We start from the raw sequence: 15,062 nt of genomic DNA, 5'->3' as shown, positions 1-15,062 counted from the left end.
CGTTCCTCCACTTAGGAAAATGCTGATGAGCAGCTGTGGCTTTCCAAAACTTTTTATCCCAACACAAGCTTCTTTTTGAATAATCAGGGTGACAGACGGGAGCTGGGGCAGCACAAACTGTTTACCTGAGGTGGGTCACTTCTCTGACACAGGTTCTTCAGTGACTTTTTAATATGAGTACTCACACGTGAGCTGAGTTTTAGTAAGAGTCTATGTGCTGTGTGATTATCCCACACAGAGATGATCAGTGGTTTGCGCTTTATGGGAATATCTGCCTCGCTTATGAATATTACAACTATGGCTCACACAGAGCAGGAGTGTGTACAGTTTGTGTGGTGGTGTGGAGGGGAGGGCGCATTAGAATAAACTCAAGATCATTTTCCTGGGTGGCCTGAGTGCTTCATTGTCCAGGTAAAGTTACAATCCTGTAGGAAAATCAGCCATATTTATCATTACAGATATTAAGATGAGCGCAGACACGGTGGAACAGTCGGAGGCTCCAGCTGAACAGGCAGGTAAGGACATTTCACCTTTCTTCATGGTGCATGTAAACACCGCTGAATCACCTGAACACATAGGTAAGTTGAGTAGATAAGACTCAGGAAAATGTGCTGTTGCTCTGCCTTGTTTATTCTCTTGCCACAGGTGATGCAACTGCTTCCAGAGAAGAGAGTTTGTTAGTCATCATTACATGGGAAAAAGGGCAGAAAGTAGATTTTTTTTTTTTTTTTTTTAGTTTTTATTTGAATTGTTCCTTTAGAGAGTAGCATTTTATCAGCTTCAGTGTGAAGAATATTATGTAGGAAGCTTGTGTGTCAATTTTTAAAAAATCTCAGGAAAAATCGTAAAATTTCTGTTGTTTGAATTATTTAAGAGAATATTTGTTGGCTCACATATGCCAGTGAAATATCTTTAATACATTTTAGTACATGCTGATTTTTTGGTCATAGGTTTTATCAGTGTTCTGTGGTCTTTGCTGCTGTAATCATCAGGTTTTAGAAATATTTGCTGCTGTGTTTAAGCACAACCTTTCACAGAAACATCTGACACAGCACACTTAACAAAACAAATGATTCCTCACACTGCTCCACATGATCCCTGATGTGGTACAAATAAGATAAATGAGCAGCATTTTGACTCGCTCCTGCTTCGTGGGGAGCCATGTGTGTGTGTTTGTGTGTGTGTGTGTGTGTGTGAGTGGGTGTGTGTGTGTGTCAGTGTGGATACTGTGGCAGTTGGTTGCTACACCAGGATGCACCTGAGGCTGTTTGCTGAGAAATACTCGGTGCCTGGGGGCTGAGGACAGCAACCAGCCACGAAACAAAACCAGGAACCAGCAACAGAAAATGTGGAACTTTTATTTAGACAATGGCTCAGGGAGAGAAGTGAACAACTCTGTTTCATGGAAATGTTTGTGTTTTTGCCAAAATATGATCATTGACACTCGTTTTGTTAGTACATAGTGTATCATGGTCCATTGTCAGGAAGCCTTGTTGTAGTATTTTAAAGTGTTGATTCACTCAAATTCAACATATTTATATCTTCTCCATTACCTCTACAGGTGTCATACACCTGATGTATACAGATGTTTTTGGTTTTATCTTTCTTTTCATATATCTGTCTCTGAGATTTTGATAGTGCTTTGAGCACCATGCGCTAAATTCATTCACCTCGACTGTACAGGTGTGTGGGCAGAAATCACAGAGACAAAAGAAAACAAATAAAACCAAAACTATCTACATGAAGAGATATTACAAGAGGTCAGTAAGAGATGATGTTGGGTTTTCATAATTTGGGTGAATTGACCCTTTAGCTCTTCAATAGAGACAGAAGAGGAGAGACACTTTCCCAAAAGGAACATTTTGAACTTGTATTATTCATATTTACAGCTGTGCTCCAGTGTAGGTCAGGTTGATCTGTACCTGCACCTGCTCTCAACCACATGTCCTCATAATTATGTTTACTTATATTTTGGAGGTAAACCTAATTGCTGCCTTGATTATGTTCGGTGGCAGTGTTTGGGGGTTCTGTTTCTTTTACACCACATGTGGTGGATGGTGACCGTACTGAGTGCAGGACTGTGTGTGGTTCACTTTAGGCAACAACAGCACTTTGGTTAAGGTTAGGGAAAGTTCATGGTTATATGTTAACAACATTAAAACATCCTGCCTCATGCTTTAAGTGACTTTTTCAGTATTTAAGCAAGGCCATGATCTTTCCCTGACTTTAATCAAGTGAGTGCCTGAACATAACCATAAATAGGCTGAAAACAAATATTTTGCAGGTGCATTTATTTAAAAAAAAAAAAAATCCTCCATATATTGATTAAAAACATGGCTCAGAGTGGCATTATATATCTCTCTAAATTTGCTGTTTGCTGATGCAAATCAGTAGGATTTAAATGTAATTTCTAGGGGGCAGGGTTGCTGACAATAGTCAGCTTATATTACTGACATTCATGTGCTGCTCCACATCTGCTGGATATTTGAGGTTGCTGTTGTTGCTGATGTACATTATTGTAATGCAATGCAACGTACAAATGAGACAGAGGAGCAGCTCACACGTGGAACAAATCGTGGAGAAGCAGCTAAAGGCAGATCTCAGAAAACAAGCAAAAGAGCATTAATGCTGCAGTTGCTGCTCTCACTTTCTGAAGTTTCAAGTCTGGTGTTATATAATACATTTGTTATTTTCAATACATTCCCCATGAAGACCACTGCCACAGTAAACTGATCTCACCAGTAAATTCTGTGTAGCCAAAGCCTGACAGCTTGTGTGCTTCTGTGCCACAGAACTGCAATGTTGTCTAAAAAGTATTTAAAACACATCAGTGTGTTACACTTCCACTGAGTGACATGTTTTTTCATCACTGTGGACACACACAGTTTGGTTTTCTTTGAATCTGTCTCACAAACACCATCCTGCTGCAATCCTCCACTGAAAATCCTTAACAAAAGCAGAATTTCCTTGTATGAGTAACGTTTGCAAAAAAGTACAAAAATGACAATCTACGGTGTAAATATAATGGCTGACGTTGTCATATATATATATATATATATATCATCAGCCACTGGTGAGCATATTGCATTTACTGTTATTATAAAATAGAATTATTATTATTTTTATTTTTTTTAGAATAACCCCAAAAACTTTGTACTATGACAAGTAGTATATAGTACATACAGTAAACAGTACAATTAATATGTTCTGTAGTTTTGGGAAATAACTTCTGTGACTGTACACGGTAGAAATGCCATATCTGTAGTCAAACAGATAACGGTGGCAAAGGGATGATTGATATTACTGCAGTTGTTCCCCGTGCAGTTCACTTGAATTTTGTTCTCTTTTCAAAATACAAATGTAGGTGAAATTGAGAATTTCTTCCATGACTTTGTGTGTGTGTGTGGTCATCGTTTCCAGTATATGTGTGTGTGTATGTGCAGACAGAACTCTAATACAGGCTTCCTGCACTAAGAGCTGATTTGCATGTCTTGGTCATTTCCATACTGGAAGTTCGGCTGTGAAGCTGGTTGTGCTGGAGCGGCAGGACCATAGTGGGGTGGTGGTGACGTTGGGGGGAGGGTAGGGTAGTGTATTTGCATTGTGTGTCTCCAGCGGCTCACTGCCTCTCTCTCATATACACACACAGACCCAAAAGCCCCATTTGACATTCAAATGATGCGAACTTTATCGAGCGCACCTTTGAACTCTCCTCCTCTATCAGCTCCCTCTCTGTCCTCTCCACATACAATCGACATTGAACGCTGCACATTTCAGCAGGAAAACTGCACTTCTTGAAAAGACTTCTCTGAAGTGTGTTTTTTGCATACACAGCTCTGTGTGTTAACAAGAAGCAATGGTGGAGGAAGTGTCAAGATCCTCCACTTTAGTACTAATGCTCCATTACAAATGAACTGAAAATGTTGTATCAAAAGTAAAAGTACATAATGCAGACAAACAGCCCGTTACATCATTAATGTTTAAGCAACATTTTACTGTTGTAGATGAAAGGCAGCTAATTTTTTACTATTTCATATATGGCTGCAAGTCATGACTATTTTCATTGTGGATTAGTTTGGTGACCATTTTCTCAAGTAACTTAATGATTGTTTGGTTTGTAAACCTTGATAAATACCCATCAGTATTTCCAAGAGCCAAAGTGACACCTTCAAACCACTTGTTTTGTCTGAACAATAATCAAACAATAGTCAAATAGTGAACTTCTCAATTTGTATGTAATATCATGTTTTGTCAAACAATTGTAAGTAAGTAATTTAAATAATTTGTATCTGATCTAAAAATAAGAGGGACTTTCAGAGGTCAGGTCAGAGCTTATTTGTGGAGTAAGGTGACAGTTAATATATTTTACTTGTGTTATTAATCTGTCTTTGTTGTATTTAGGTTCATTGGTTGTTTAGTTTTGTTTGCTCTGATGTTGTTTTGGTTTTAAGATCATATCCTTACATGTCTAATGTCTGTCTTCTAACATTTTAATATTATCAATGTTTCAAATAATCAGTGTTTCCACTGATTGATTTGTTATCCCTTGAATGATGTGTTTTATATATATCCATAAATGAATCAAGTCAAATTAAAAACAAACTGCTCAGAAAACTGCTGCTGTGGGCTGACGAAGATTAAAATATTTAGTGGTGAAATAATGGTCTAAACACATGTAGCTAATGTTGAGTGGGAACAGACTTAATGTGATCTTTATATGATTTTATTTGTTCAGTGTCAAAAAGCATCATTTTAATAATCTGATTCTCTCTTTTCTGACATTTAGAGCAAAACGGAATTGACTTCAATCGACAGGTGAGTAACTGCACCTCCTGTGCTCTAATGCCCATGAATGATAATTTCATGAATGGGGTCTCTGTCATCAGCAGGACCTATATTGTAGTAACGTTTTCCTGTTTGCTAGCATGTTTGGATACAGTGATGTTTGTATCTAGCACAATGTGAAACTCTGTTGATGCCTTTTAAGGACAAACATACATCAAATGAACTTCTTAATCTTTGACAAAAACATTAAGTCACTTATACCCATGTTACTACACCATTTATTTCAATTAACTTAACACAAAGCTTTTAAATTTAACTTAACAGATCATTAATTTATACTTTATTTTAAAAAAGGCTCTATAATTTCCTTACACAGTTGGGCACTGTAGAAAGTGTAAACTATTGTTGAAGTTGCAAGCAGTCTGATCACAGAGTGAAGTTTCCCTCTCATATTTATTCAGCTGAACAGTTTTTAGGGGCCTGAAGTGTTAAAAATGTTCAGTAAACATATAACTTCATTTTTTTGAAAGGACTAATTTCCTTGGTACTGTAGTTAAAATAGAGGGTAAATAGAGGGCATTTGTTGGAACTATTTTCAACTGCAGATTAATACAGATTTGATGCTCTAGTGAGTGTTTACTGAAGCTAAACTGAAGTGTGTACATCATAATGAAGGAACATGTTACCCAGCACAACTGTGTGGCTCACTGAAGTGTTTTGAATGGTTTTAGGTAATACTGAAGCTCTGGCACAGAGGAATAAGCATCAGGTTTAGCACATAGGCTATACATGTAGATAGGATAAAGTCATCGTTGGTTTCGGTCTTTCCATTGGATTTGTTGATGATAGGAAAATTACAGAATATCACAAGACTTAATGTGCAGTGTCCCTTGGTAAAGTTAATAATGAAGCTCAGTTTGAATGTAAATAGCCCAGAGCCATGTGAGTGGTACTAAATACCATACCATTACCAAGACTTTCAGATGGCTAACATCCTCAGGATAAACTACCTGATCTCCCCACTCATTAATGACTGTCATTAAACATCTCAAATAGTTCGAAGCTATTTGAATACTTCTCCAAACATTCTTATTGGCATGGGAGTACATTTCTTTCAATGCTCATGTTTTCAGGAAGTGCCAGGGCTTTCAGGGGTTAAATGAGGGGGGTGGGGGTGGGGGCAGGCAGTATTTGCATACTGGCCTGCCAAAGGGGAGGGAAAGAGTCCATCACCCTCCTATCATGTTTGGCAACCAAACTGGTCCTGGTGTACATGAATCTGCTGTCTTTATACACACACATATGCATACACATTTTTATCTTTGTGAGGACACTGGTTGACATAATGCATTCCCTGGGACCCTACCCTTACCTCAACAATCACAACCAAACACCTAACCCCAGCCCTCACCTTAACTTAAACCTAATTCTAATCTGAATCCTAAAAACAGTCCTTCAAAGTTGTGAAGCCCAAAATGTCCTCACTTTCCCCAAATGTCCTCATCCACATGGTCTATAACACACATTGGTCCCCACAAAGACAGAAGTACAAGTGCACACACACATAGTCAGACACATGTAAACATGTATCCAATTGCCCCTGAGATTATGCACAGACAAGGCTTTCCATCCTCTCAGCTTTACAAGATTTTATTATTTAATCTCTTCATAAGAAACCAGAGTTAACATTGCTTGGTTGTGCTTTTGATGTCTTAGATAAAGACAGAGGACATCAACGACTCACCTCACTCAGCTTCCACACTGAAGACATGTCACCTTACACAGAGCTCTCCAGTGCCTGGAGGACAGCTGACTGGGGTAAGACACAGAGAGAGACAGAGACTGGATTTCACAGAGTGGAAGTAATTGAAGAACTATTCCGTAATTATGAAGAAATTAGAGGTACTTATATTTTACATTAATAAGTTGATTTTATGCTACTTTATACCTTCACTCTGTACATCTGAGGTAAATATTGTTCTTTTACTCCAATACAGCCAAGATTTGACATACTTACCATACGAGTACATTAAATATGGGCACTGTTATGGATTATATTATACCAAACTGTATATAAAATAGTACAAGTACCTCAGACTAGAATAGAATAGAATAGAATGCTTGTGTAAATGCTCTTTCCACCACTGCAGAGTGCTCATATAAAGTACATTCATTTTCTGTTGTTGTGTTTTTTGTTTTGCTCCAGGAGCTCACCTCTCTCCATACCATGCAGCAGCTGGTTCTGATGCCACCATCTCATCTGTCATCTCCCTCCTCTTTTCTGCTCTCCCAGAGCCCCACCAGCCACCAAGGTGGAGTCTTGGAAAAATAACCTCCACCAAAGCACACTAAATGAGATGTTGTCATTTAATTTGTACATAAACAGAAATGTAAAAAAATACTATTTGTGGGAGTCTTGTGGCTGAGAACAAATAGTTGATCAAAAACTTGTTTTCTGTTGCAGCTCTTCTGCAGCAGAACCTGCTGTCCCTTCCTGGCCAGAGTCAAACTAGCCTTCTTCAGCATCAACCTGGGCTGGCTCTTACTCCTCAGGTAAATCCAGACCACTACCTGTCTATACACACATCAGCACAAAATATAAAACACAAAGAATGTCACATTGCCTAATGTTTTTCCGTGATGTTTGTCTGATCCAGGCTATGAGTCGTTCTGGTCTGGCAGGACCATCTATGGAGAACCACATGGACATGTCTCACCTGCAGATGCCCAAACACATGTCAATACCACCACAGGAAGAACCCAGTGATCTGGAGGAACTGGAGCAATTTGCGAAAGCATTCAAACAAAGACGTATCAAACTGGGCTTCACTCAGGTAATTAAAGAGGAAGAATCGCACTTTGATTTCCTGTAAAGGCCCTGAAAACTGAACAAAGAAATTCTCAATCAGCTTCCTTCTATATACTGTTAAGTTAAATTGGTCTGACATGAATGCATTATTGTCTGCTGAGGTTAGGACAGTTTTGGTCACTTCAGACAGCATTTTGCTGTATTGGTGGTTTTGCTGTTGCTTTTAAAATGTGTGAAATGAGGTGACATAGGGATGGCTCAGTTCAAATCATGATGTCCATACTTCCTCACACCTATCGGGAATTTGGTGACTGTGTGGTTGCTGGCTCATGCCAATAGCACTGTCAAATAAAAGTGCTTGAACCACACCCACACAGACCTCATTTGACTTTCTGAGTGTTTAACTCTAAATAAATAGTAACAGTGGTACCACCCCCTCCCCAAAATATTAACATTGTTGTTGTCACAATGTTGTCACGATGTATTTATTTAAGTATATTTAATGCTCTAGAGAAGATGTGACGGCATGATACCAAGTTTCCACTGGGTTTAAGGATAAGTTTGTTTTTACTGTGTGTCTCAGGTTGTTCCCTTAGATCATATTTATTGTTTGTGCAGGAACCTTACAAGACCTGGTCTGCACTACTGAAGCTTATTAGTTAATACTTTAGAGTATGGCCCACAATGTACAATATAATCCTTCTCAAATTACAGAGTAGTTTTTTTGCAGTATTTTTTTTCCCAGTACAGTATGTATCAACACATTAAAGTAAAAGCAAACAAGACATATTATTAGAAAAGGTACAGGGTAGTTAAAAATACTACAGTGTAAGTTATCTTTAAATTCCTTGTTGAAATAATAAGTTGTAATAAAGAAGAATTCATATAAAAATCTAGTTAATAATAACTATATTTTGGTTTATACTGTACATAGCTTCACCTTTAAAAAATCTATCATATGTTGTACAAATACTGCACATCACATATACACATTTACCAATTACAAATTTTTCAGAAAGATGTCTTCATGTTTGAAGTGATCCAATTGTATCTTTTAAAATAAAGATCCATTTAGGGTTCAATTTTTGATCCTAAGACGATGATTGCTGATCATATACGTTTTGTGCTAGTGCATCTACTTTAACTTTTTCCATGAGAGGGTGACAGTTGTTAATGTGTGTGTGTGTGTGTGTGTGTGTGTGTGTTTTCTACTATAGGGGGATGTGGGCCTTGCAATGGGAAAACTGTACGGGAATGATTTCAGCCAGACCACAATCTCCCGCTTCGAGGCTCTCAACCTCAGCTTCAAAAACATGTGCAAGCTCAAACCTCTGCTTGAGAAATGGCTGAGTGATGCAGGTACAACACAGTGACAGTGCCATTTTTATTTTTTATTACAGTAACACTGATGATTCTGGCTTGATGTGGAAAAAATGGTTAAAACAAGTACAGCAAATGTAAAATTGCCTCTTTAAATAGAATTTTAAGAAGGGCAGCAAAACAGTGTAAGTAAACAGTAAACTAAGTATTTTACAAAATTAATAAATAAAATCCCCAAGAATAATTAAGTAAAAGTTAAATCCATCTCACTAATATTCAGCATTATGAATTATAGGAAATGTATTATCAGATGTGAAATTATAATATGTGTGTATCTGTAACAATTCTTCTTTATATTGTCTGATCGGACCTAAGTGCTTTTGGAAACATATGGTAGTTTATGTGCTGGTAATAACAATATTTTGCAATGTTACTGATGGAGACCTAAACACCTTAAAAAAAAAATGCATCATTTGCATAGATTTCTGGGTTGACACCATAAGTCAGTGTTATGGTGCAGCTGTGACTTACCTGATGTAACTGCTGTTGAAAAGTGATGATGAATGTCCATGTTACATTTGTTTTTACTTCAGAGAACTCACCTTCCGACTCGATGAGCAACCCTACCTCTCTGCCGCCCCTGATGGAGGGCTACGGCCGCAAACGGAAAAAGAGGACAAGCATTGAAACAAACATCAAGCTGACTCTGGAGAAACGTTTCCTTGATGTAAGTTCAAAACTGAATCAATACTTTTTTCTAGGTTATATAATATATTACGTGTATGAGAAAAGCTGGTTAGCAACATTAACAATGAATGGAACGTGAAAAAGTTGTACTTTACCTGTAAATGATTGATGGATTGATTGATTATCACAACACCCGATCTCTTCATCTGTTACAGACACAAGTAACTCTACGAAAAATAGATTAATAATATATTTGTATAATGTAGCTGATCATTTGTTCATCACTGACAAAAATAATCAAAGCCACTGTATGTGGTTCTTTCAAATGATAACGCTATTTTATTCCAATTTACTATACTGTACTATACTGTTTTACTATACTGTAATTCATTATATGTTTATACACCAGCCTCCACTCATGTGTGCCCACAGGAGGCATAGTCATATTAATAAACACATTTGCAATAACTACATTATAGTGTGTTGTAAACCATTTTTCCAGTCTTTATACACTGCAAACAATTAACAGTGGGAAGTGTAAGCATTTTAACATGTCATTGTTCTCACTGAAAAGTCACACTAATGTATGAAAGGTATTAGACGCAGTAAAACCTACAGAGTCTACAATCACTTCATGTTGTATTAAAATGAAAGATCATCCTCAGTTTACACAAAGAGAATTGTTATTTACTATTTCTACAATCTCTTTATCACATGTGACAGAACCAAGAGGATATGATTTAATTAATAACAACAACAACAACAACAACAACAACAACAACAACAACAATAATAATAATTTGTCATTTGCAATCCTGATTGAGTATTTTAGTATTTATGAACTGCCTTCATAAACTTCCACTCATTAGATAATAATACTATTGATGATATAAAGCTCAGATTTTCAAGCTGTCAAAGTTTTAGTTGTGGAGTGGCCAGATCAATGTCTGAAAATGTTGTAGACAGGAGACCCTGATGATAGATGAGCATGACCAGTGGTTGCGATTATAACCTTTCTGTCCTAACATTTAACGGAGGAAATAATTAACATTTTTGTTTTTCAGAACCCCAAGCCCAACTCTGAGGAGATAACCCTGATCTCAGAGCAGCTGTCCATGGAGAAGGAGGTGGTTCGAGTTTGGTTCTGTAATCGGCGTCAGAAGGAGAAGAGGATCTACTGCCCAGTGGCTTTACCCGTCAAATCACACAGCTACAACTCTAGAATGGTTAGCTATCTAAAACACAAATCTCTTTCATTAGAAACACTTAACTTTATGCCCCCTATTTACCATATGTAAGGAGTATATAAACATTTAATAAATATTGTTTAACACACAATATTGTAGTTCTCAGTATGTATAGGTGTTATGTATTTGATGACCAGCATAACTCCTCCTGTGGACAGTGAGGCTGGTGTATAAACAGATACTGAGTGACAATATAGTAAAAAAATAAAATAAAATAAACAAACAAGAAATGTTCTAATAATATGAAATATGTCTTTGTGAAAAGTTAGAATTATCATAAATCAGAAGGCTTCTGAACTAAATAATTCAATTCAATTTCAATTCAATTCAATTTTATTTATATAGCGCCATATCACAACAACAGTCATCTCAAGGCACTTTTCATATAGAGCAGGTCTAGACCATACTCTTTAAAATAGGTATTTACAGAGAGAGACCCAACAAATCCCACCAAGAGCAAGCACTAGGCGACAGTGGCAAGGAAAAACTTCCTTTTAAGAGGCAGAAACCTCGAGCAGAACCGGACTCAGGGTGGGCGGCCATCTGCCTCGACCGGTTGGGTTAAGAAGGAGAGAGAGGGGGAGAGGAGGGAGAGGGGGTAGGGAATAGCGAAAGAAGAACATAGCATAACACAGGTTCCATATCAGATGTAAGATGAGGCCAGTAATACAACAGTAGTAGTGATAGTAGTGATAATTAAAGTATTAACTGCTAACACAGCAATACAACTAATAGCAGTATAAGTAATTTCTAATTCTAGCAGCAGGTGTTGAGTGGAGTTGTAGGAGCAGCAATTCAGGTGACATTTAAATCTTGTCAGTCCTTCAGTGTGTGAGAGCTTTTATAGCTGACGTTGACTGACACACATTTTATCCCCTGAGCAGAGTTGATGTCATTTTTTAAAAGCAAAAACAGTTGAAATCAGAAAACTGCATATCCTTTATGTCCTGAGATATACTGACATACTGCTGAATATGGAAATTATTGTTTAAAAAACAAATATATTGTACAGTCCTAATGTGAAGTATACTATCTCATACATTTTTCAGGCCCCGACATCCAGATCCTACAGCCCTCTGGCTTCAGGCGGAGGCAAGTTCTATTTCCTACATTCACCTGTTGATCATGTGTCTCTCATTGACCTTTGAAACAACGTAACATTTTCATTTATCTTACAATCTAGTGCTAATCTGCACATTACACATACACAGAATAAATATATTGTGTATATTCAGTTAACGTTCTGACCTTTTCCTTCCAGTTTCATCAAATTCCTCTCCAAACAGTGCAAGCCGTGAAGCTTCTCCCAACAGTCTGTCCACAGCTTCTGCCTCTTTAACATCTCAGGCCAACTCAGTTTCCTACAGCACACCAAGGTAAGAGACAGTCATCTAAACACCTCTGCAGGCTGCTTTTCTCTCATAACTGGAACATGGAGCCTTTCAATTTGTTACTTGTTTCAAATTATTACTCATTAAATGTCATTCAATTCTTTTCTCTCTGAAACTGAAATGGGAAGATTAATATCAGTCTTGTAAGCACATGTCTGTACTTTTACTTAAACCTATATTTATATAGGGCAGGTTGGCTGAGCACACTTGCTAATTAACATCAACTGCCTATTAAGCATGTCTCTGTCTGTCTAATTCTCAGCAATTAGCATGTTAGCTGTTTCTATTTGATTGATCTGTACAAAAAGAAGGGCAGAAAAAGTATTGAAAACAAAATTTTGTTGTTTTTATAAGGGTTATGAGTCCGACTGTTAATTGTCTGGGACCAGTAACTTCGTGTTGTCTCCAGTGGTTTCCTTGGCAACTACCCAGAGCAAAGAAATAGACACATAACCTCCTGTTAAACAGTGAATTGTCACTTTTTGTCCTCTGGCTATTGGATGGATTAAACAATGTGATACAATGTGTTGTTTTGTGTGCTTTAGAGGCAGATTTTGTTAGCAGTGTTTGTACTAAGCTAAACTAATTAACTGCGGGTGGTAGCTTCATATTTACTGTAAAGGCATGAAATAGGTTTCAACCTCATCATCTAACTCTCCAAAACCTATTTCTCAAAATGTCAAACTATTCCTTTACAATTAGGACATTTTAGGAAATAGGCATATTTGCTTTTTTGCTGACAGACGATTGAAACTACTCTCATGTGACTGGTAGCTAAATATGAAGCTACAACTTGGAGACAGCTTAACCTATCATAAAGATGGGAAATGGGGGATAAAGCTAGCTTGGCTCTGTCCAACTTAAGCATAAAGCAAGTCAAAGCATAAAAAGTGTCAAAGCATTTTGGTAGAAACCAATAAAGCATATTTATCAAAAGTTAATTGCTGAATGAAGTTACGTTTTCTGTCACTTTTGAATCAGTAATCCTGTGGCCCTCTCCTCTTCTTGCCCTTTCAGCTCCTGGTACCGCACATGGAATACTACGCCATATCATCACTGATAAACATGAACTGCATCATATGAAGCTTTTCCAGATTGTTTTGAGTTTTTGAGAAGGATGTACACTGAAGATGTGACACAATATCCCTGATATGAACGGGGGTTGCAACTTCAGGCTAAAGCTTAGATGGACCCGCAAGACAAAAGCAGAGACACCACACTTCAGTCAACACTCTAGCTCGTGAACACCTCGACAGCCCTCAAGCTGTTCGATTTGTGTTCATGTGACTCTTCACTCTGCTTAGATCAGCTGCAAAGCTGAAGAATACACAGAAAAGCACACAATTACAGACACCAAAAATACTGCTGGGAATTCCCATATTCAGGCCTTTATTCTTATGGCTTGGATGTTTAACTGTCAAGACTCAAATAATCTGTTTGAATGTTGAAGGTCCAGATTCACTAAGATTATGTGCCAAGCTGTTCTTTAAGCCATCTATGATAGTCTCTGTTGTTGTTGTTAGGATGTGTTTTAATGTGCATATTAGTGTACTGCTAGCCTGTCTAAATAAATATGCTGTCAAAATAAAGGGATTAAATATAATTTTCATCTGCATGTTCATGACTGGTGTAAAGGGTCATTTGTTGACCACTGTAATACACCACCAGTGATCTGGTCATTTTAATTCTTTAAAGGATAACTCTGGTTTATCACAATATATCTGTGAAAATGGTGACATCGCAACAGCAAAGGCCAAATCAAGTTGTCTGTTGGGGACTTGTTGCTGGAGCTTCTGTTTAACTTGTCTCTTATTTAGTGCTGGGTGTTTCTCTGTCTAATACAGACACTTAAAACTGCCTTTCAGACCTCAAGTCACGGTCTGGCTACTCTAGTTTGTTTGTTTGTTTAGTTACTTTTGTTAATTTAATTTCTGTTTTGAGTGTCCTTTGTCTATTTTATTTTAGAGAAATGTTTTGCAGTGGTACACAACTCTAGTAACTTATGACTTCATCAATCAAATAAACCAACCACTATAATTATTATGTTGTATAATGTTATATAATGTTACAGCAGGGACTGCAGAATAAAGTGAAGTTTTTTCCTGATGTAACTGAAGCTACCATGGGAAAGTTTGAAAGTGCCATTTGATTCTGAGGGAATCATCTTTGCCTACTCCAGGGACCTTATTAACTTGTATGTACTGTCATTAAACAGATATTGCCTGTCCTGGGTTTGACTGTCTTTCGTTTTAATGATGCACAGAGTCAAATCAAACTGTTGCTTCTTGTGCCGAGGACTACATGACAAATATATTTACTCTTCCAATTCCACCGTGAAAAACTCAGGTACAACAGAAGCAAAGGGGAGCTAATCTTTGTTGCTTTAAATTTTATACTTAATTCAACTAGTTGTCTCTATAAATGTTTCTGTGAATGTTTGTCTTTCCATTTTGATTTTCTGTATATGCTTCTGTGGGATCTCCAGGTTTTGTTGTATAGCTACACATATGTTAGCATATTGACATTAGCATTTGGCTTGAAATTGGCCTACTACCGTGCCTGAATACAGTCTCACAGAGCTGTTAGCATGACTGTAGGGTGAGTGCCAGTGTCGGAGAATTTCAAACTGTATAAATAGTACATAATAACTGTTGCTCAGCAAGCATGTTATTCACAAATAATGATTTGTTCACACAACTATTAAACACAATATATCTACAGTTAGTCTACTTTATGAGAGGATGTTTTACAAACCACTATAGACAGAGGTAGGATAACAGCGCCATCTAGTGGTGAGTCAGGATTCTTGTGGCTGATTTGACA

General features: G+C 37.4%; 1 protein-coding gene across 1 annotated transcript; it reads left to right on the top strand.

Moving 5' to 3' along the window:
- pou2f3 (POU class 2 homeobox 3) lies at positions 1-14,521 on the top strand. Its single transcript, XM_018691115.2, has 13 exons — positions 1-130; positions 459-515; positions 4,787-4,815; positions 6,502-6,603; positions 6,992-7,097; positions 7,250-7,338; positions 7,443-7,619; positions 8,812-8,953; positions 9,508-9,641; positions 10,666-10,827; positions 11,898-11,940; positions 12,110-12,224; positions 13,257-14,521. Exons 2-13 carry the CDS (start codon positions 467-469, stop codon positions 13,297-13,299), a joined length of 1,191 nt encoding a protein of 396 aa, XP_018546631.1. The 5' UTR covers positions 1-130; positions 459-466; the 3' UTR covers positions 13,300-14,521.
- The last annotated feature ends 541 nt before the right edge of the window (positions 14,522-15,062 follow it).

Source organism: Lates calcarifer, linkage group LG20, assembly GCF_001640805.2.
Source record: "Lates calcarifer isolate ASB-BC8 linkage group LG20, TLL_Latcal_v3, whole genome shotgun sequence".
In the NCBI taxonomy this organism is placed as follows: domain Eukaryota; kingdom Metazoa; phylum Chordata; class Actinopteri; family Centropomidae; genus Lates; species Lates calcarifer.
This window is presented reverse-complemented; position numbering and strand designations above follow the sequence as displayed.